At 41.8% G+C, this 23500-nt stretch overlaps 1 protein-coding gene across 27 annotated transcripts in view; it reads right to left on the bottom strand.

Annotated features, from left to right (window-relative positions):
- Positions 1-23500, bottom strand: part of GOLGA1 (golgin A1) — a 42524-nt gene that overhangs the window by 9225 nt on the left and 9799 nt on the right. For 16 of the 27 annotated variants that reach the window (XR_014081811.1, XR_014081816.1, XR_014081810.1 and 13 more), the window contains 8 exons: positions 20667-20795; positions 20008-20177; positions 19449-19560; positions 13118-13243; positions 8746-8841; positions 6072-6167; positions 5050-5199; positions 4410-4505 (listed from right to left, as the gene is read on the bottom strand). Coding sequence is in view for 18 of the 27 variants with exons in the window: in XM_081588605.1 (XP_081444731.1) it covers positions 4410-4505; positions 5050-5199; positions 6072-6167; positions 8746-8841; positions 13118-13243; positions 19449-19560; positions 20008-20177; positions 20667-20795 (975 nt within the window). In the remaining 9 variants the exon portion in view is untranslated. Of the gene's footprint in view, positions 1-4409; positions 4506-5049; positions 5200-6071; positions 6168-8745; positions 8842-13117; positions 13244-19448; positions 19561-20007; positions 20178-20666; positions 20796-22867; positions 22901-23500 lie in introns of all 27 variants that reach the window. The other 11 variants (XR_014081814.1, XR_014081813.1, XR_014081817.1 and 8 more) reach the window with 1 other exon arrangement.

Here is a 23500-nt window from a genome sequence, read left to right as displayed (position 1 = left end):
AAAAGGGTAGGAGATTTGAGTCCAAACACCCAGTTCACACTTTCTTTGCTGCACACGTCACGTGAAGCCCATGGAGGACTGTCTCGCAGGAACAGACGAGCGCATCTCCTGCTTCACGAGGTCCCCAGACTGCCTTCTGGCCACACGGCCTTCCGTTCCTCTGTGAGAACTGTCCCAGTGCCCAGCCCACTAACCCCTCTGGACAAAGGCACACTGCTGAGGGTTGGTTGTCCTGTGAGCACGCCAGTCAGTACTCAGGCCAAAGGCGAGGGGACCCAGACTTGAAGAGCTGGTCTAATGAAATCAACACAGGACCAGACGACTCAGGCCCAACTGAACGGAACAGCAGATTGGAACAATTTGATTACAGAAATGATAACAAGCAGTTACTAAATTTTAATAGGGCAAATGTCAGATTCATCAAAATCATCCATAGGTACAGGAGAGAAAACTGAGGCTCTGAGAGGTCATGTAATTTGCATGAGGTCTGAGAGCGAGTAAGTGGCAGGGCCAGGTTTTAAGCCAGTGCCTGAGCTCAGAGCCAAGCCTTTGGCTGCTACACTCTACCACCCAGGCCCTTCTACCTCAAGCAGGGCTGCCCCACTGGCCCTCCCCAGATCACGGCGGCTCTTTCCTGACAAACACATCAGTCCTCTTTCCTGACATGACACCATGCTCACTGATCAACCCTCAGATGAATAACAATATGACTTCTCAGGTGCCTGCACACGGGTCAGGAATGTCTGCTGTTTCTATCTACCCACAATCACCCCTTTACGGGGTAAGAGCCTCATCACTGCTATTCCCCACTCCCGCCCTGCAATTCCACATGGTTCTGGTAGGGTTGCCAATAATGATGCCCCTGTTTTGTGGCTATAGGAATAAGCATGTTATTCAGGCCTGGTCAATCATGGTACCTCATCCCCATGGTCAAATCAATTTGTCCAAGGGTGGCTCTGTCACCCAAGATGCACCAATCAAGTCCTTTTTTATATCAAAATCCCTTTTTAGTATGATAAAGTTGAGCGGGACATGTCCTTGTTCCCCTGGGGTTGCTAAGTTGGATGTCATCAGCGTGGAGCAGCTGAAGTGATGTCCTACCAACCATCATGGAGGAATGCAAGGACAAGCTGGGTGACTGACAGGGTAAAAGACAGGCAAGGAGGAGACCTGAGGGCCGCGCTCTAGTCGGACAAGTCTTTCTGGTTCTGTGAACTACTTAGCTCCACCTATGAAATCTCCTTTTCCAATTACACCAGCCGGGGTGAGGGGGGTGGGGTGGGGGAATGGATGGAGATGCCAACCTCACTTTTGACTTCTACTGTGGAGCTGTCAGAATTGACTTTCCATGAGTCCACCTCTAGTAGAGAAAGAAAATTGGTGCCGGGACTCAAGAGGCTGACAGTGGGACCCAGACAATCCCCTGCATAGGAGAAGCTATGCTGATACAGGAGAAAGAACAAGAGGTTTCAGGCTGAGTGGAGCTATGAGATCCTGGCCCTGCAGGCCCAGGTGCTGGGACAGGTGACAAGAATGTCATATGTCTACAGGAGCCTTTTCTGGGGAAGTTCAGGAGAAATGCTATGACTGACGCTCTCTTAAGGGGACAAGAGGCGGGCTGTGAGCAAGAAAACAGGAAAGCGTGTCAGGGCAGGAAGCAGAGGCTCAAAGCACCTCCATGCCAGGAACTGCACTTGGCACTTTTCATCCACGGTCATGCTTTATCCTCACGGTATCATCCTCCTGAGGTCAAAAGGCATCACCTTCAGTTTGAAAAAAGGAAACTAGATTCTCTCAAGAATCAGCTTGTGAGGGGCCAGGGTGGCACCCAGAACTGAATCTGCGTGGTTCTAAATTTTGTGCTAGTGCCACAGAAACACACATGATCCAGGATCTGAGGCTGAGCTCAGGGTCACTGAGCAAGTCAGCAGGCCACCCACATGCACAGTTCTCTGTACCTGGAAATGATTTTCCCAGAGGACTGTTCTGAAAAATATGGATCCGAATAATACCAAAAAAAAAAAAAAATGTGTGTGCATCTAAAAAGAATGTTTCAAAATACTTGAAGCAAAGATTGACAGAAGGAGAAAGAGACAAATCCACGATCATAGGTGAAGATTTAGCACCCCTCTCAGTAAATGATGAGACACATAGACCAAAACGAAAAAAAAAATTAGAAGACCTACAGAAGATTTGAACGATACTGTTAACCAATTTGACCTATTTAGCATTTACAGAACGCTCTCCCTAAGAGAGGACTATATATATATTTTTTCAAGTGCACTGAGTTACTTACCAAGATAGACTATAGGTTGGGTCATAAAATAAGTCTAAATAAATATCAAGCACTGAAATCATTCAGAATATTATCTGACCATAATGGTATTAAACCAGAAATCCAAGACATTGAGAAAATTTGCCCAAACGTTTGAAAATTAACTACGCTCCGAAAAAGCCTGTGTGTGTTGGTTTTTCAGTTACTGCCTCAGCCCACACCCAACATTTCATATTCTGCTTTTAGATGCCAAACCTGGGATTCCACAAACCATGTTTCTCCCTCAGGGTCCAGCCGATTCCATATTCAGATATTGATACATACTCATCTCTGCCAGCAGGGGGAGCTCCGAGGAGACTGGAAGGCAGGAGGAGAGAGGAAAAGACTGGCTCCTTTTCGTCAGACTGCAGTTTCTGTGAGCAATGCAGCTTGGCCCTGGCAGCAGCAAGTTCTTCCTGAAGCAGCAGCTGCATCCACTCTGCAGTCTTCTGACACCTGCAGCTGAATTCATTCATGGCCCTATCACCCAGCACACACACCAGCACTGACTGTAGTACAGAGCCCCCTCTTAGGGGGTCTGACTGGCAAATCTGTGGAGCTCCTCTTCTTAATTCCTAAATTTAGTAATTCCAACTTCTTCACTTTCTTCTCTTACTCCTACAGTTGGAAAGCTGAGTCCTACAGTTGCTACCTTTGTGATATCTTTTAACTGTTTCAGTGCTGGAAAAGAAACTTCACCTTATAAATTCTCACTCAAGTGGGGTGGTTCTTCTCTCCTGGCTGGGCCATGAATGATGTGCTGTGCATCAGATTTTCTTCCTGGGCACATACTTGCAATAAGCACTGCTCTCCATTCGTTCCTCCCTCTTTACATCTTCTGTACATCTAGAATTTTCCTTCTGGTACTTCCTTTAGTGCAAGTCTGTTATCAACTAATTCTTTGTGTTTTGTTAGTTTTCTTTTAGTGCTACTGCAATATGGTGTCTGGGTATGGATTTTAAAATTTGTCCTGTTTGGATCTGTAAGAACTCTTATATATGTACCTGAGACTCAAGAGCTTTCATCAGTTTGAATAATTCTCAGCCATTATCTCTTTAATGTCTGGTTCTGTCTCAATTTTTTTCATTGCCTCTGAGCTTCCACTGACACATGATAAAACATCTCACAGTACCCTGTCTTTTATCATTTTTTCCCTGCATTTCATTCTGCCCTTTCTTCCATTACTTATCTCTTTAGTTCTAATCTGCTGGTAAGCTCATTAACTGTTTTTTAGGAGCTTTACTTAAGTATAATTGACAATAATAAACTGCACATATTTAAAGTGTACAACTGATGAATTATGATAAAACCAACACCAAAATAAAAAGTAAAAATATCTATTCTTCCAGAAAGTTTCCTCAGGTCCTTTGGAAATCTACTGCATTTTTACTTTCAGCTACTGTATTTTTCAGTTTTGAAATTCTTATTTGATTCCTTTTCAAAACTACTGTCTTTTATTATAATTTCCAAATCCCTGCTGAAATGTTCAATTTTACCTTTTATATTCTTAAACAGAGCGAGCACAGTGATATACAAGTCTCCTCAAAGGTCTTCCTGCTTCTGTACTTGCCTCCTTTACAGAGCATTCTTCACACAGAGCCAGAGTAATCCTCTTAAAACAAAACTTCTCACAACATCCTTCTGCTTAAAATTTCCAGTTGCCTCCTCGACATGCCAATCATCCACAAATGCTAGTTCCACTCCTTCTCTACTCATAGTGTAGAACTCTCCCTTGGCCACTCCAAATGCACACATAAAGACATGACACTTGGACTTCCCTTGTGGTCCAGTGGTTAAGAATCTGCCTGCCAATGCAGGGGATGCGGGTTTGATCCCTGGTCTGGGAAGATTCCACGTGCAACAAGGTGGCTGAGCCCGTGTGCTGCAACTATGGAGCCTGCACACCTAGAACTTGTGTTTTGTAGCAGGAGAGGTCACTGCAATGAGAAACCTTCACACCGCAATGACAAGTAGCCATCACTCACCGAAACTAGAGAAGGCCTGCATGTAGCAACAGAGGCCCAGCACAGCCAAAAATAAAAATTTTTAAAAAAGACATGACACTTTTGTGTAACTGACACAATTAGATAAATACCTTCAGCTTCTTTAGTTCAAGCTGGTGATGCTGTAAAGAACATTCACATTCATTCTTACTTTCTTTAAGGGTTGCATTTTCTTGCTCCAGCTTTCTCTGCAAATTGAGGAAAGTATACATAAAAGAAAAGGTCTTTACGCTATTTCCCCTGGGTGCAGGCCTATTTCTTTGACATGTCATCTTTAAAAATGCCCCCTTCCCTTCTGCTGCCACTGCAGGGGTGGGACAGGAGGATAGGGTTTGGGGTCAGAAAGGGAGAGTCATCTGACACTCTCCTCACAAGAACTACTAAGGCACTTGATTCCGAAGCCTATGGAACAAGTAGGGAGACCAGGGAAAAGGGGAAGCCATTAGGGATGAGTGGTACACATTTTAGGAAGACAGGAAAGCAGCTGATGGGACTGGTCAGGAAGTCCATGTGCAGCTCAAGGAAAAAGAAAAACCATCTGCTTAGGGTTTTCGTAAAAAGCAGCCTTTTTACAACCAGTCTCATGAGCAGGTGTTCTGTTAAAATATAAAAACTCCTCTAAAAAGTGGTGCCCAAGTTCAGAAGCGTGCTGGTCTTCTTCCTGTCAAATGGCCTGGCAGCCTGGCTATACGTGAATGGGGTGCTCCCGGCCTCTCTCCTTCCCTCACTCACCAGCTCCTGCTCTGCGGCTGTCTGGTCGGCCACCCGCGCTCTCTCCAGGCCCGCGAGCTGGGCCTCCAGCACGTGGATCTGCTCTGTGCACTGCTGCTTCAAAGCGAGGACCTGCTGCTGGGCACAGATGCTCTCCTTGCTCGTGGTGGCCTGAGGGGGCAGCAGAGGACAGTTATTCCTGGTGACACTGCGGGCCTTACTCTGTCCTCCAAAGATGAGTGTCCCACAGAAACAACTCTCCTTCCTGACCTTCTCCAGCCTGGGTGCTGCTGAGGTCCCCTGGCCTGCTCAGGAGCTGGACTCTGGGACTGGTCTTGGTGTGGGGTGGGGGACATCTCTGGGCGCCAGTCCTAAGACACAGCCCTCCTTCACTCTATTCAGTGCTGCCCTCTATGGCTGAGGCTCTTCCCTGGGGAGGCACACAACACGGGGATGAAGAGCAGGGGCTGTGACCTACGGAGGGTGCAGGTTTGGCCATTTACTAGGTGGGAGACCCTGCGCTAGCGACCCGGTGATCTTTCTGAGCCTGCTTCCTCTAGTGAATGAGGATAGCAGTGCATGGCTCTGAGGTCTACTGCTAGGGCTAAATGAAAACACATGAGGGAAAGAGGCAACAAATGTTCTTACTTCTCTAGTTTCTAGCTCCACACCCGACCTGGGTCTGTGACTACTGGATGAGTCCTTGCTGTCTTCTCCCCAGAGCCTGGAGCTGTTCTCCACAGCCCCCGGCTGCAAGATGAGGTTTGACCGCCAGTGGTCACACAACATTTAACAGTTCCAGAATTAGGCTGGGCCCTGCAGCCAGCTGTTAGGGGGGAACTAGCCAGTCACCACCTCTCTGGGTAACTTAGACCCTCCAGCAGGTCCTGACTCCCTCTCTCTGCAACTGCCTGTCTGCCCACAGCTGTATCTAAGGTCCAGATGCCATTCCAGGAGCTGGGAGTGAGTCTGGAGACTTCAAGGGCACAAAGGGAAGGGAAGAATCAGGGGCCTAGAACACAGCAGGCATGATCACCACTTACAAGCTCTCGAATTTGAGCTTCCTGAGCTGCCACCACATCACTGCTCTGCTTCAGCTTCTCCTCAGAGGCCTGCAGGCTCTGCTCCAGTTCTTTCACCTAAGAGGGAAAGAGAAGTACCCTTTTGTTCAAAAAAAATCTGAGTAGTAACAAATGGCTTTTAAAATCAAATCTATTTAAATCATAAAGCAGGTACACTAAAGAAAAAAATTTAATTAGGAAAAAAAGATGCTATAAGTCTATCATTATAAAACACTATCACTTAATACAGTTTCATTTTTAATGACTTTTTTTTTACAACTTTGTATACAATTCTAGTAAAACTTCATATTTTTCCTCCATGCTCAAACCTCCTTCTATGTTTCCATGTAGTCTTCAGACCTTAGATTATTTCCTCAAAGGATGTTGCATAATTTCTTGAACTGCTGCCTACTGTCCTGATAACTCAGCTGTTTTCCATTTTGCAGATAAAATGAGGCAGCAGTTGACATCTTCATGTAAAAATTGTTATCTGGTCTGAATCACTTGCTTAGGATACATTTCCAGAAGTGGGATTATTGCCCATGAGACAAACTTGGGTTTCCCTCATTCCACAAATACCGACTGAGTCTGACTGTGTCTCTAGCACTGCACTAGGACACGAGGCCAGCAGGGTGGACAGGATGACACACTGTCCAGCACTGAGCAAGACTTGGCCTCCAACATGATCTTTTCATCTGACTCAAGCTAACTTTGCCAATTTCTCCTATAAAGTCTTTGCTGAGTAAGGTCTGCCTTGGGGGAACTTTATTATTAAAATATAAGCACATAGAAAGTTGCAGCTTTGTCAAGGAGAGGGAGGTACCAAATGAGAAAAGAATGTTTTTAGGCCTCACGGTTCTTCATATATGTTCAAAGGTAAGCTTTAATGGAAACAACCCCACAAGAACAGTGTGAGCAGTTCCACAGAGGCAAATAGTAATGTTATTTGCCCATGATCACAAATTTTATTAGTGTAGAACCAGGACTGAAACTTGCCTTTTTAAACTCCTGGATTTAGCAAATATTTATGCAAGTTCCAGTTTGCAGGCAGAACTCAATTAAGATTCAGATCCTCAAAAAGCTATGCACGGAATTACCATATGACCCAGCAACTCTACTGCTAGGAATACACCCAAGAGAAATGAAAGTATAAGCCCACACAAAAACCTTGTTCATACACTAACATTCACTGCAACAGTATTCACAATAGCCACAAGGAGGAAACAACCAAAATATCTATGGGCAAAAGAATGGATAAATAATATGTGCTATATCTAGAATGGAATCAAGGTCTTAAAAAAGGCTTATTTAGTCTTAAAAAGTAATGAAATTCTGACATATGCTATAACATGAATGAACTTTGAAGACATTATGCTAAGTGAAGTAAGCCAGACACAAAAAGACAAAAACTGTATGATTCCAGTTTTTGAGGTACCTAGAGTCATCAAATTCATAAAAACAGAAGGTAGAATGGTGGGTGCCAGGAGCTGGAGAGAGGAGAGAATGGGGAGTTACTGTTTTAATTGGCACAGAGTCATAGTTTGAGAAGATGAAAAAGTTCTACAAATGGATGGTGGTGATGGTTGCACAAAAACATAAAGGTACTTAATGCCACTGTACACCTAGAAATGGCTGAAATGGTAAATTTTATGTTTAAGTGTATTTTTCCACAATAGAAAAGATAATTCAGAATAGAACTGAATTACAATAAAGCTAACAAAGCTGTAGTTAGGAAAAAATATAGCTTTACATATATTAATATTGACCAAGAAACAAGAAAGACTTTAAAAATGAGTTACGCATTTGCTATGGTCTGGATGTTTGTGCCCCCCAAATTCCTATGTTGGAATCCTAACATCTGATGTGATGTGTTAGGATGTGAGGTGACTGGGAGGTACTTAGGACATGAGGATGCAGCTCTCATGAATATGATTAGCGTTCTTATAAGAGGCCTCACAGAGACCCCCTGCCACTTCTACTACTCCACACTCAGGAAACTGGCAAGAAAACTAAAAGGCTGAGAAATGCCAATGCCAGAAAAGACAGAGATGCATCGATAGGAACTCTCTCGCATCCTGGGCAGCCTCTGGGAGCACTCCTGTCCTACCAAGTCACGTTAAGTCACACACACTCACTATCCTCCTTAAGGCAACAGAAATGAGGATGTTCACTGCAGGGTCATCTGCGGTGACAGAAAGAAGGTGGCAATCTGGATATCTAGCATCCAGTAGACAACTATGAAGTAGAGGAGGTAAGAACAATGAAGTGGACACAGAAGATGGAGCAGTGGAAAGTAACAAGGAAAATTCATGTACAGCTGTATCATTTACCTAAATTAACACACACAAAAAACAGTGTTAGCCATTTTACGGCTACCCAGCAAAAAAAGGGTCTCTATTTACCACATTAGAACGGTTTCTTATGGGAGGAAGGGGAAAGAAGATCAAAGGGAAGAAACAGAGAAGAAAACAATCTTCTGTGGAACAATGATGCTAATGTGGCAAGAATGGAGAAAATGACTACCTCAGTTCTCTACAAGTAAAACCCAAAAGAGAATCCCTTTGGAAGAAAATCTCTGATCCAAGGGAATTCTCAGCCACAGCCATGTCATCCAAGGGCACCAGGCACCACCCAGACACAGGAGTGAGGTCTGTACCCGAGTCTCCAGGCTGTTGATGGCCTTGGCCTGGCTGCTTCTGACTGCCAAGAGCTGCTGTCTGGTATCCTCCAAATTCTGCTCAGCAAGTGTTTTCTGTAAGTTGAAAGAAGAGAAAAAGGAAATAGTCATTTCTCCACTGCATATATATTTACTGATATCTACAATACATTATGATTTGTGTGAGGCATGAAGGACACAAATATGCACAAAAAACTCCACAACAGTAGAGAGAAAATTCACATATTGTAAAGTATACACAGATAAATTTGACAGGTTTTTGACTTTGAGGCTGGGGCAAAGACTAACCCAAGAGAGTATATAACAGTGCAACAGTGCTCACAAGGCAGCAGCACAGGGCAGGGGATGCTCACTGCCCCAGGAGAGGAAGAGGCTTTACTCTTCATAGCTGGCCAGGGCCGAACCAGAGCACCTGGGCAGGGGAAGGACACTCAGTTCAGATCAGTTCAGTTGCGTATAACTCTCTGCGATCCCATGGACTACAGCATGCCAGGCTTCCCTGTCCATCACCAATGCTCAGAGCCTGCTCAAACTCATTTCCATTGAGCTGGTGATGCCATCCAACCATCTTATCTTCTATCATCCCCTTCTCCTCCTGCCTTCAATCTTTCCCAGCATTAGGGTCTTTTCCAAGTTGTTAGTTCTTTGCATCATGTGGCCAAAGCACTGGAATTTCAGCTTCAGCATCAGTCCTTCCAATGAATATTCAGGACTGATTTCCTTTAGGATGGACTGGTTGCATCTCCTTGCAGTCCAAGGGACTCTCAAGAGTCTTCTCCAACACCACAGTTCCAAAGCATCAATTCTTTGGCGCTCAGCTTTCTTCATAGTCCAACTCTCACATCCATACAGGACTACTGGAAAAACCATAGCATTGACCAGATGGATCTTTGTCGGCAAAGTCATGTCTCTGCTTTTTAATATGCTGTCTAGGTTGGTCATAGCTTTTCTTCTAAGACATTTGTCTTTTAATTTTATGGCTGCAGTCACCATCTACAGTGCTTTTGGAGCCCAAGAAAATAAAGTCTGTCACTGTTTCCATTGTTTCCCCATCTATTTGCCATGAAGTGATGGGACTGGATGCCATGATCTTAGTTCTTTGAATACTGAGTTTTAAGCCTCCTTTTTCGCTCTCCTCTTTCACTTTCATCAAGAGGCTCCTCAGTTTCTCTTCGCTTTCTGCTATAAGGGTGGTGTCATCTGCATATCTGAGGTTACTGATATTTCTCCAAGCAAACTTGATTCCAGCTTCAGCTTCATCCTGCCCAGCACTTTCCATGATGTACTCTGCATATAAGTTAAATAAGCAGGGTGACAATATACAGCCTTGATGTACTCCTTTCCCAATTTGGAACCAGTCTGTTGTTCCATTTCCAGTTCTAACTGTTGCTTCTTGACCTGCATGCAGATTTCTCAGGAGGCAGGTAAGGTGGTCTGGTATTCCCACCTCTTGAAGAATTTTCCACAGTTTGTTATGATTCATACAGTCAAAGGCTTTAGCATAGTCAATAAATCAGAAGTAGATGTTTTTCTGGAACTCTCTTGCTTTTTCGATGATCCAGTGAATGTTGACAATTTGATCTCTGGTTCTAAATCCAGCTTGAACATCTGGACGTTCACAGTTCCTGTACTGTTGAAGCCTGGCTTGGAGAATTTTGAGCATTACTTTGCCAGTGTGTGAGATGAGTATAATTGTGCAGTAATTTGAACATTCTTTGGCACTGCCTTTCTTTGAGATTGGAATGAAAACTGACCTTTTCCAGTCCTGTGGCCACTGCTGAGTTTTCCAAATCTGCTGGCATATTGAGTGCAGCATTGGACTTTACTTCCATCACCAGTCACATCCACAAATGGGCGTTTTTGCTTTGGCTCCGTCTCTTCATTCTTTCTGGAGTTATTTCTCCAGTCTTCTCCAGTAGCATATTGGACACCTACCGACCTGGGAGTTCTTCTTTCAGTATCATATCTTTTTGCCTTTTAATACTGTTCATGGGTTCTCAAGGCAAGAATGCTGAAGCGGTTTGCCATTCCATTCTCCAGTGGACCATGTTTTGTCAGAACTCTCCACTGTGACCCGTCCGTCTTGGGTGGCCCTACATGGCATGGCTCATAGTTTCATTGTGTTAGATAAGGCTGTTCCAAAGAATAGCAAGGAGAGATAACAAAGCCTTTCTCATTGATCAATGCAAAGAAATAGAGGAAAATAATAGAATGGGAAAGACTAGAGATCTCTTCAAGAAAATTAGATACCAAGGGACATTTCAAGCAAAGATGGGCTCAATAAAAGACAGAAATAGTATGGACATAACAGAGGCAGAAGATATTAAGAAGAGGTGGCAAGAATACACTGAAAAACTATACAAAAAAGATCTTCATGACCCAGAAAACCACGATGGTGTGATCATTCACCTAGAGCCAGACATCCTGGAATGTGGAGTCAAGTGGGCCTTAGGAAGCATCACTACGAACAAAGCTAGATGGAATTCCAGTTGAGCTATTTCAAATTCTAAAGATGATGCTTGTAAAAGTCCTGCACTCAATCTGCCCGCAAATTTGGAAAATGTAGCAGTAGCTACAGGACTGGCAAAGGTCAGTTTTCATTCCAATCCCAAAGAAAGGCAGTGCCAAAGAATGTTCAAATTACTGCACAATTGCACTCATCTCACACACTAGCAAAGTAATGCTCAAAATTCTCCAAGCCAGGCTTCAACAGTACAGGAACTGTGAACGTCCAGATGTTCAAGCTGGATTTAGAACCAGAGATCAAATTGTCAACATTCACTGGACCATTGAAAAAGCAAGAGAGTTCCAGAAAAACATCTACTTCTGATTTATTGACTATGCTAAAGCCTTTGACTGTATGGATCATAACAAACTGTGGAAAATTCTTCAAGAGATGGCAATAAGGAGGCCACCTTACCCGTCTCCTGAGAAATCTGCATGCGGGTCAAGAAGCAACAGTTAGAACTGGAAATGGAACAACAGACTGGTTCCAAATTGGGAAAGGAGTACGTCAAGGCTGTATATTGTCACTCTGCTTATTTAACTTATATGCAGAGTACATCATGTGAACTGCTGGGATGGATGAAGCACAAGCTGGAATCAAGACTGCCGGAAGAAGTATCAATAACCTCAGATATGCAGATGACACCACCTTTATGGCAGAAAGTGAAGAAGAACTAAAGAGCCTCTTGATGAAAGTGAAAGAGAAGAGTGAAAAAGCAGGCTTAAAACTTAACATTCAGAAAACTAAGAACATGGCATCTGGTCCCATCACTTCACTGCAAATAGATGGGGAAACAATGGTAACAGTGACAGACTTTATTTTCTTGGGCTCCAAAAGCACTGCAGATGGTGACTGCAGCCATGAAATTAAAAGACGCTTGCTCCTTGGAAGAAAAGCTTTGACAAACCTAGACAGCATATTGAAAAGCAGAGAAATTACTTTGCCGATAAAGCTATGGTTTTTTCCAGTAGTCATGTATGGATGTGAGAGTTGGACTATAAAGAAAGTTGAGAACCGAAGAATTGATGCTTTTGAACTGTGGTGTTGGAGAAGCCTCTTGAGAGTCCCTTGGACTCCAGGGGAATCAAACCAGTTAATCCTAAAGGAAATCAGTCCTGAGTATTCACTGGAAGGACTGATGCTGTAGCTGAAACTCCAGTTCTTTGGCTCCCTGATTTGAAGAACTGACTCACTGGAAAAGACCCTGATGCTGGGAAAGACTGAAGGCAGGAGAAGGGGACGACAGAGGATGAGATGGTTGGATGGCACCACCGACTTGATGAATATGAGTTTGTGCAAGCTATGGAAGTTGGTGATGGACAGGGAAGTCTGGCATGCTGCAGTCCATGGGGTCGCAAAGAGTTGGACACGACTGAGTGACTGAACTGAACTGAGAGCAGCACTTTCACAGCGTAATCTTTTAGGACTTCAAATAGCTCAGCTGGAATTCCATCACCTCCACTAGCTTTGTTCATAGTGATGCTTACTAAGGCCCAGTCAACTTCGGACTGCAGGATATCTGGCTCTAGGTGAGTCTGGCTCTAGGTGAACCAGCCAGGATGTCTGGCTCTAGGGAAGACACTAGAGGTGTGAAACAGCAGGGGACATCTGGGGAACTACAGCTTCCTGAAAGTCACAGTGATGACGGGTTTAGGTCATGAAACAAGACTGCAAAGTTAGACAAAGGGTCAGATCATGAGAAAAGCCTATTATGTTATAGAAGGAAGCTTGAACTTAATTCTGTAGGCAGTATTTTTCAGAGTGGAGTCATCCAGACAGTGGCATTTGACTTATCTGGGTGGGGGTCAGGGGGTTTAAGTCTGAGGTTTACTCCAGACTAGTTACCTCTTTCAGAAGTTCCTGCACATGTTCTTCCCCTGAGAGATTCTGCTCTAGTCTCTTCTCCAGGGATGCAACCTTCTCCTGCAAGTGTGTGATGAGTTTTTCTTTCTCTTGAGTTTCAGCAGTGACCTGCAGGTGAAAGCAGCGATTACGTTACACTCTCTCCCCCTCTCTAACCGTCTCCTCTAGAATCATCATGTTTCTCTGAAATTCTGTTTCCAGGTGCATCCTAGGAGAACATACAGCCAAGAAATCTTCCCTCTAACGGAACAGAAAAGATATAAAATCAGAATCCAACACCACTCAGGTATCTGTTTCAGGCCTAGTGCAGTAAGCAGCAAATGCTCCCAATATAAGCAACTGACGACTGGGAAGAAAGGATGCTATTGCCTCTGTGGAATCTAGCCAGGACACTGCAAAGATGTTCCTTCTCTCTAAAATAACCTTTGTATTGTCGTGATCTACCAGCTAAAGGAATGCTCCTTCCACTCCCATCAAGTATAGGTTTAACTCTATTAATCCATAGTCCAACAGGACCTATAACTTTATATCAGATGCCAAGAACCAACAGAGGTAATTCCACTCAAGAAGCTCCCAGCCAAGACTACAATGACCTACAGAAGAATATGCTTGGAAACAGGGGGCTAGATGAAGCATTATAATGACAATGTAGCTGTCTTCAGGCTGAAGAAAGAACTGAAACAAATGATGGTATTCACCCTGGCTCACAACACAGGAATCACAGGTGAACCACACACAGCGGCACCTTACACCATGGCCCCAGGTCCACAGCTGCCCATGTATTTATTTCAGTCTACCTCTTTAGCAATGATGGTAGTGATGGCGGTGGTAGGTTGGGACTACCTTTGTTCCTTTCACTACTGCCAATCTTCGAGGCTGCACAACATCAAAACTGAGGATCCAGGACGCTTTCATTATATCATTTCTTAGCTCCTCACTGGTCCTTACATTCACTGAAGATGCTCATTCTTCACTCCAAAATAAGGTCATACAGCATCAACATTTCATTGTGAAGACTAGAATCTTCTCACATATAATCCACTTCCTCAAATTCCCTCACTTTATCCTCTGCTGCTCCAACTCAAGCCACAAACTTTAGACTGCAACTCAGCCAATTCTCTCCTCAGAATAAGATGCAGCTACTTGGGCCCAAGGTTTTGGAAAGAAGCATTTGCCATTCTGATTTCTCACAGGGGTGACAACATATCTAGTAGAGCAGAAGTTTGAAGAATGGTTTCAAGACTGCATAATTCAATAAACTTTGATCAAGCCTATACTCTTTGTGCTGTCTCCCAGGGAAATAATCAGCTACAGCTACTGACCCAAAGAAGCATGGAGGCTGGTGGCAGAGATATACACGTAATTAATAGTAAGACTCCAAAAATGAAGTATTTAGGTATAAATCTAACAAAATATGTATAAGATATACATGGGGAAAACTAAAACTCTGATCAGTGCAATTTTTAAAAACTAAATAAATGGAGTGATATTCCATGTTCATGGATAGGAAAGACTCTATATTGTCAATGAATCAGTTCTTACCAAGATCAGTTCTTGATCTATAGATTCAATGCAATCAAAATCAAAATCCCAGCAAGTTATTTTATGGATATCAACAAACTGACTTTATAGGGAGGGGCAAAAGACACAGAACAGCCAACACAATGCTAAAGAAGCATAAAGTCAGGACTGCCACTATTTGACTTTAAGACTTACTACAGCTACAGTAATTAAGACAGTATGGTATTGGCAAAAGAACAAACAGATCAATGGAACTGAGGAGAGCACCCACAGATACAGTCAACTGATCTTTGACAAAAGAGCAAAAGAATACTATGGAGTAAAGTCAGCTCCTTCAACAAAAGGTGTTGGAACAACTGGATACACACACGCAAAAAAAAATAAATATAGACACAGACCTTACACTTTTCATTAAAATTAAATGAAAGTGGATCACAGGCCTAAATATAAAACTCAAAACTATGGAACTCCTAGAAGATAACACAGAAGAAAACCTAGATGGCGTTGGATATGACAATGATTTGTTAATTATAACACCAAAGCCATGATCCATGAAAGAAATAACTGACAAGTTAATTTCATCAAAATTAGAAGCTTCTGCTCTGCAAAAGACAATGTCAAGAGAATGAGAAGACAAGGACAAACCAAAGACTAGGAGAAAATATTTGCAAAAGACACATATGAAAAAGCCCTGTTATCTAAAATATATTAAAAAAAACTCTTCAAGATTCAACAACAACAACAAAAAAACCCTCAAAAATAAGAAAACAAACAACTCAAGACAAAGACAAAAAAGGTACAGGAAAGAAAGAAAGAAACAATCTTTATTTGCAGATGAAATGATTGCTAGGCTCTATAGATCCACTATTAAGCTTAATAAGAGTTAGTAAGTTGTGAAAAATTAATATATAAATATTTCTATATGCCAACAACCAATACAAAAAATACTTTTAAAAATTTAGGATTGGTGTAAAAAATAAAGCACCTAGGAATGAATTTAACGATAACAAACCTTTATGGGAAAAATGATAGAACCTTGTTGAAAGTCATTTTTAAAGAAACAACGCTGAATATCTAGAGTCACAGAGGCCATGCTCTTGGATAAGAAAACTCACATGATAATCAGTGCTCCCCAAATGCATCTTCAGATTCAATGTACTTCCAATCAATATCCCACCGGATTTTTTAAAAGAGCCTTACAACTTGTTCTGCGGGAGAGCAGTGGGCCAAGGATATTCAAAATATCCCTAAAAAAGAACTGGGTTGGGAGGCTTATCTTGTCAGACACCAGAACTTATCCTATCACTGTAGCTAGTAAGGCAATGCACAGTATTGTGGAAATACCACAGTGGCATACACCCCAAAGTCCAGGAGTGGTTCCATGTACAAATGCAAAACTGAATTGTGATAAAGCTGGCATTTCAGATCAGTGAGAAAACAGATTTTTCAATAAATGGTACTGAAACAATTAAAAAAAAATGACACGGCTCCCTTTCTCACAGCAAAACAGCAAAACCACATTTCAGGCATGTTAAAGACCTAGAGACAAAGTCAAAACTATAAAACTTTCAGAAAATAATATAGGATAATAATGTTATGATTCTGAGTGAGGAAAGATTCTTTTTTTAGATTTTTTAAAAAAGACAAAAGTAAAAAAAAAAAAGACAAAAGTATAAACTTAAAGGAAAACAATAAATTCAACTATAGTAAAATGAAAAGCTTATACTCAACAGAAAAAACTGTAGAGTATGATGACAAGCTCCAAACTGGGAGAAGATATTTGCAACCAGTACAACTGACAAAGGAGCATGGTAGCCAGTATATATATAAAGAATTCCAACAATTAAGGAGAGAAAGACATAAATGCAATAGAACCTGGGCAAAAGATTTGAACCAGCACTTCACAGAAGAGCGAAAATGATGGATAAACATATAAAAAGATGCTCAACTTCATTAATAATCTGAGAAAAGCAAATTAAAATCATGGTGAGAGGGAATTCTCTGGAGGTCCAGTGGTGACAACTCCTTGCTTTCACTAGTGAGGGCCTGGGTTCAATCCTGAACTGAGATCCTATAAGACGTACAGTGCGGCCAAAAAAAAATCATGGTAAGAAAATCTGAAGATGCATTTCACGTTCACCAAACTGGCAAAAATTAAAAGTCTGACAATATCCCACCTTGTCAAGGAAGCAGAGCAACCCAAATTTTCATACTCCACTGGTACAAGTTTGTAAATAACTACCACTACTATGGAAAAAATTGGGCATCATCTAATAGAGTTGAAAGTACAAATCTTTTGACCCAAACTTTTCACATCTCAAATAGACCCCAGAGTTAACTCTTTAAAAAAAAAAAATTATTTATTTATTTATTTGGCTGTGCCAAGTCTTAGTTGTGGCACGTGGGATCTAGTTCCCTGACCAGGGATTAAACCTGGGCCCCCAGCATTGGGAGCGTGGAGTCTTAGCCACTGGCCTACTAGGGAAGTCCCCAGAGTTAACTCTTTCACAGGCAGACAAAAGTTCACAACAGCCTTGTCTGCAAAAGTAAAGAAGCAGAAAAAATGTTACTGTCAATAGAACAGATAAATAAACTCTAGTAATTTCATACTATACAGTTGAGGAAAGATTAAATTATGCGGCATGTGTCCATATGAATGTGTCTCAGGAATATAATCTTGAGCACAGAAAGCTAGTGTTAGAAAAATACCTACAGCATTTCATTTAAGCCTGGTGAGCTGCAGTCCACGGGGTTGCGAAGAGTCGGACATGACTTAGTGACTGAACAACAAGCATGATACAGGAAAGAAGATGCTGTTTAGGGATAAAATTATAAAGCAAAGCAAAGAAGTGGAATAATTTCTGGATAGGCTGACTTAAGAAAGAAATGAGATAGAATACAAAGGGCACACTGACAGTCTCAAAGGTAAACGCTCCTTTTCTTAACATGGAAGAGGGGAAGAGTAGCTACATGGGGGTTCATTAGCTTGTTACACTTTTGACCTTACTTACGTGTCATAAATACTATTTCATATCTACTCAGTGTTAAAAAGGACAACACAGAAACTGACTCTAAACTCATTTTTATGAGAAGACTGCCCTTCCTCTAGTGCTCTCTTAGCCTGATGACTGACAACATCAGCCACTTAGCTGATTAGGCTGCTGCTGCTGCTGCTGCGAAGTCACTTCAGTCGTGTCCGACTCTGTGTGACTCCATAGACGGCAGCCCACCAGGCTCGCCCGTCCCTGGGATTCTCCAGGCAAGAACACTGGAGTGGGTTGCCATTTCCTTCTCCAATGCATGAAAGTGAAAAGTGAAAGTGAAGTCACTCAGTCATGTCCAACTCCTAGCGAACCCATGGACTGCAGCCCACCAGGCTCCTCCATCCGTGGGATTCTCCAGGCAAGAGTACTGGAGCGGGCTGCCATTGCCTTCTCCAAGCTGATTAGGCTAGAAACCCAGTAATCACGCCTAACACCTCCTTTACTCTTGCTCCTCTCCTATATTTACCACATTACCAAGTAGGTCCGTCTCTTCGCTATTTCTTAAATTTGTCTTCTCTCCCATTACTTTCACTCCCCACTCTTGTCAAAGGCACCATGGTATGCCTGGACAATGCAAGAGCTTCCAGCTGGAAACCCTTTCAGTGTTTCCTCTAACAGCCAAGCAACTCCCTCCCTTACTGTGTTACCCTTCCAGCCTTCTACCACTTCCTTAAAGGTGCCACTCATTTTACTGCCTCCAGATGTCTGGGTTTATGGTTTGTGCTATTCTCTATTTAAAATTCTCTGCCACCACCCTCCCCCCTGCCCGCTGTCCCAACCCGCCCACCTGCTTCAGCAGTTCATCTCAGTTCAAGCATTACTTCCTCAAGGGAAGCGTTCTGTGACTTCAACACTAGACCTGATTTGATGCCCTCTTAAAAGATCCCACAGTATCCTGTAGTTTTCCTTCACAGCATGCATCACAGTTTTCAATTATCTATGTAATTATTGATTAATGTCTCACTGCTCCTTTAGACTAAGTTCCACAAGGACAAGGGTGATTGATATCTGTTTTGCTCAGCCTAGTATTTATAACACCTAGCACAGAGCACAGTGCTTGACACATAATAAAGCTTAAATTATAGTTTTAGAATGAATGAGGTAACTTAGTGGGACCAGAGTCTGGAAAGTTAGTTTTTCCAATTATGAAACAAATGGATGGTTCTAATTGATATCAAACAGTCCCACAAACCCCAAAGCTTTATGTCTGTTATCCTCTCTACCCTCAAAGTCTCAAATGTATTCTGTACCCTTCTGTTGTTTTTGCTTTCGGGCTCTCCTACCCATCCTTGAAATTTCAATTACTCCAGGAAGAGTTCCTGATTACTGCACTGGAAATCCACTCTCCCTATGGCACACCTCCTGCATTTGAAAAATCTATTTCACTTATTTAGGACTTCTTGAGATGTGAATTTTTTTCTTGTCAAACAGAAAGTTTGAGTTGTATAAGGAAACAGTAAGCTTCTGAGACAAAACACTATAGGTATCTAGATTTTCTGTTTGTTGTGGAGGTGAACCTTGTATCACAGTCATTCATTTGTGTAAGATCTATTTATTGGGTGCTCCTTGTTGTGAGGCAACTAAGCCCATCTGGAGGCAGACTTGTTACACCAGGAACTAGGGCAATGTGGGCTGCATGAGAAACAGAAGTTTCACCAGACACTCTGATGCAGAAATTTCTGCAGGTTTAGTTTTTACTCCAGTCATGAATCCTAGGAACTTGGGTCCGTTCCTAGTACTCTTCTTACCTTTTGCAAATCAATGGAAAGTTGCTGAATGAATGCTTGGAGCTCCTGTTCCTTTCGCTCCAGGACTGTGATCTTATTTTCTGCACCTGTTTTCGACGCTGTCACATGATCTCTTCATTGAAAGAAAGCAGATAATGAACAAATTTGAATATCTCATCTAAGACACATTCTTCCACAGGAAAAAAACACATGGTTCTTTACATGTCAGGGCTGCAAACATTAGCCATGTGAAGATTATTCATGGATAAGACTCCCTGACTCTCTCTGAAGCGGAAGTCCCAAGAGAAAAATTCCACCCAGGTTTGAACAAGAAATCCTGATCTGCCTTTAGCTACTCAATAGTTTAGCAACTAAAACAATCTAAATTGCTTGGCAGGGTTGGAGGTGTTCTGAGCTCGGCAAGTAACAGGAGTGAGGGTTTGGGAACGAACAAATCCCGAAGACTTTGCAGGAACTAAGATCAGAAAGTGCAACAGGGAGCAATGGAGAAAGACAGGTAGGCTCAAGCCAGAGCTACACTAACACCGCTTCCCATGGGCCCCACAGACCAAGCAAGAACCTCTGCTCTTCCAGCGCTGAGTAGTGTCTCTGCAGTTCTTCCAGCTTCTGGCTTAAGTCTAACGAAATCTGACTGGACGTCACCAATTCCTCCTGGGTGCGACTAAGTTCTCTGGTTCGTGCCTCCAATTCTTGCTCCATTTTCCCCAAGCTTTCTTCTTTTTTTAAAAGCTGATACAAAGACAGAAAGTTTCACTGGGCTACTACTAAGAAATACACTTGCAAAAAAAATCTGGACCAAGGACTTCCCTGATGGTCCAGAGGCTAAGACTGTGCTTCCTATACAGGACGCCTAGGTTCGATCCTTTGTCAGGGAATTAGATCCCACGTGCTGCAACCAAGAGTTCACAAGCCATAGCTAAGACCCAGTGCAGCCAAATAAATAAATAAAAATTGAAATTAAAAAAAATATGGACCAGTAAGGCAAGTTTTTATAACATTTTTGTGAGCTTAGAAGGGATCTTATAGGCCCAGTAGTTTAAAAAGAAAAAGGAAAGAAATATCAAACAGAACTTCTCCATTTTAATAAATTGAAAGACATACAAATATGATAAATATCAAAGACAACTAAGGTACGTTTATCAGCAGTTAGAGCCATGACTAGCAAAATCAGAGTAACTAATCATCTGAGGATTTAGCTTCTAAGACAAAAATGCGCACCATGTGCTTTACTTTACTCAGTTCCTGTTGCTGGAATCCCTCTAATTCATCCATTTCATCTCTTCTTTGGAAAAGATTCACACTCTGGTTCTTCACTTCCTGTAACTGAGCCGTCAGAAACCTTTTATCCTATGCAGAAGAAGACGACATCAGTTCAGGCAACCAGGACACGAGAAATCTGTATTATATAACCAGAATTCTTAACAATGGAAAACCTTAAGGCAATCTCTTGTCAGGAGCAATAATGCACAGATAATGGGAAGCTTTACGGTAATTATTTACAAATTTTTTAAGGTAGAAATAGATTTTTAAAAAAACAATAGTTGTGGAAAGAGGAAGAAGAGCTACAAAAGCTTAACATTTGAAAAGCGCTTCCATTTGATTAGCAATTCCAGATATGCATTTGACAAGTCTATCTCAGTGACATACTGAACTGGTTGAATAACATGCATAACTAGAATAAGACTGATTCTCTTAAAACATTAGATGCATTTACGTAGAACTGGTTTCAGTTAGTACATTCAGACAGCAAGTCAACAAAAACTAGACATGACTGGTGTTGGGAAGTTACAATTTACTAAAGAATAGCTTCCTAAGATGAATTCTCTTCAGGACAAACTCTGGCTATTGCAGTTTCCAATTCTTGATTGAAAAGACATTAAAACACTCTAAAAATAACATTTTCAAAAATCACTATGGCTTAAAAGACCTACATAGATGTCTCATTACTCTTTCCTGGTCTAAAATCTTTCCCAACTCCTCCTGTAGGGGTTGGGGAGTGGGGAGAAAAAAGCTCTTAGTGAACTGAAGTAGATTTTATTTACTTCAGTCCTGTATGCATCCACCTTTACCATAATCTTAAAAGATAAAAAAATAGTCCAACGAAAATTTAACTGCTACAATCTTAAAAGCTTCTTTTAAGACAAGAAAACTTTAACCTAACTCATACCTTTATATTTAAGAAGACCATCATTAACACCACGTTTACATATATGTATGTATGTGTATATATACATATTGTTTTTAAGCACAAGTTTCTTTGGGAGATAGCTTGACTTTTCTGTAATTCTTCCTTTACATAAATATGTTAAGGTATTCTGAGAGTGTGCATAATCAGATTTCTTTAGAACACACAAAGAAAACTGCTGGTTTAATTGATGTTTTATCCCAAGAATGGTGTGATAATAAAACTCAGTCTTTCAATAAAATTAACAGTAAATATATTTTATAGTTGAATATATCAATCTGAGAAATAATTTTCTATCATAAAGAGTAAGTTTGTACTCAATGAAAAGAAGGAATAAATTAGGAAGCAGCATATAATTTGGGTTGAGCAAACTGACAATTGATTATTTTAAATTAAAATGTGTTTCTAATTGTAGGTGTGAAATTTCATCTTCCTGTTCATGTCTCAGAGCCAGGAACACATTACATAAGGCACCTACACACTGTCATGGTGCTGGAATAATCAATTCTTCTCATCTATGTCTAGCTAAGAAGTTCTCTTATCTGCTCAGCATTAAGCCTTCAGAAATGCCCTCCTTCCCCACTGCATCCTCAAAAAGTATTCTCAGTGTTACCACTATGTCAATCAGGGCTCTAGCAGGAAACAGACTCATTTTGGAGAGTCTAATAGAGACTTCTCAAAGCTGTGGGTGGGGTAAGAAAATCCAAAAGAGATACTGTGCTAGTAGCAGTTGGGCATAAAGGGGGCAAAGGGATAAACAGGTTACAAGAAACACAGAAAGAGAAACTCTATCTGAGGGTGAACTAAAGGTAAAACTGAAGCTGTGACCTTTGGCCATGGGATGCAATCAAATAGAAGGGACCTCACACAGAGATGGCTGGGGGAATAAACTTCTGATCACACTCTTCCACCCAGTTCTTTTGGTGTTCCCCACTGGCGCCCTCAATTACAAGCCAGAGGGCAATGGAGCCCTGCTGATGTAGTTCCTATGGGCCTTCAGACACACGGAGAAAGGTAGGAGATGGGTAGAGAGTACACCAAGAGGGGCAAACAACAGATATGCAGCACACTCACCAAGAAAAACGAAGGCAAGAGCTTTCCAAGTCAGTGTCTAATCAGCTGGCGCCCTGCTTCCAAGAAGTGGTACCAGTGTACTAGGTACTGGAGAAAGCATTTTCCAAGCCCCAGAGAAGAGGCCAATATTCACAAGGAGACAAAAATAAGATGAACTAACCTTTTCAAGCTGATCCACTTTTTCTGACCATTCCTAAAACACAACAATAAAGAAGTACAGTTTCCAGGCAAGCGTATTAATAAAATCAAGATTTTCAGAAAACAAAATAACCCTCCCATCCCATCCAAAGCAACATATCAACCAAACAAAAGAGCACATTAAAAAAAACCATGATGTTGGCTTAATAGTAAGAAAGCCAAGAGTCCTAAAAGGAGAAGAAAATGAATTTTATATAAAATTCTAGAGCACAAATATAAGCCTGCAAACTTTTACTAAGCAGAGCACATAAAGCTATATAGCTCTTCTGATGCAGCTTTCAGCTTCTTTCTGAGTCTCTGTCTCTGAGTACTGTTATTATTTCTGAGGAGTGGGTAGCTGGGAACAGCTGTGCTAGTTACTCTGCAATTGATACTCAAAAATTAATTTACTGAAAAAGAGGTGAAGAGGGTGGTCTTCAGCAGCCCCTGATCATTATTTTCCTTCTCATTTTAATTTTTACCAATATCCTTCATGCCATCTCGTAAAAGTTAAAGAAGAAAGGATTATGCCTCTTATTCACCAATCACAGAAGAGGGGAAAAAATAACCATTGGGACAAAAGGCTATGTCCTAACTGCCCACAATCAAGTCCACC

The sequence above is a fragment of the Giraffa tippelskirchi genome, chromosome 4, assembly GCF_054371585.1.
Source record: "Giraffa tippelskirchi isolate mGirTip1 chromosome 4, T2T-mGirTip1v1.2.pri, whole genome shotgun sequence".
Classification (NCBI taxonomy): Eukaryota; Metazoa; Chordata; class Mammalia; order Artiodactyla; family Giraffidae; genus Giraffa; species Giraffa tippelskirchi.
Note: the sequence above shows the minus strand (reverse complement) of the source record. Positions and strands in the feature narration are given on the sequence as shown.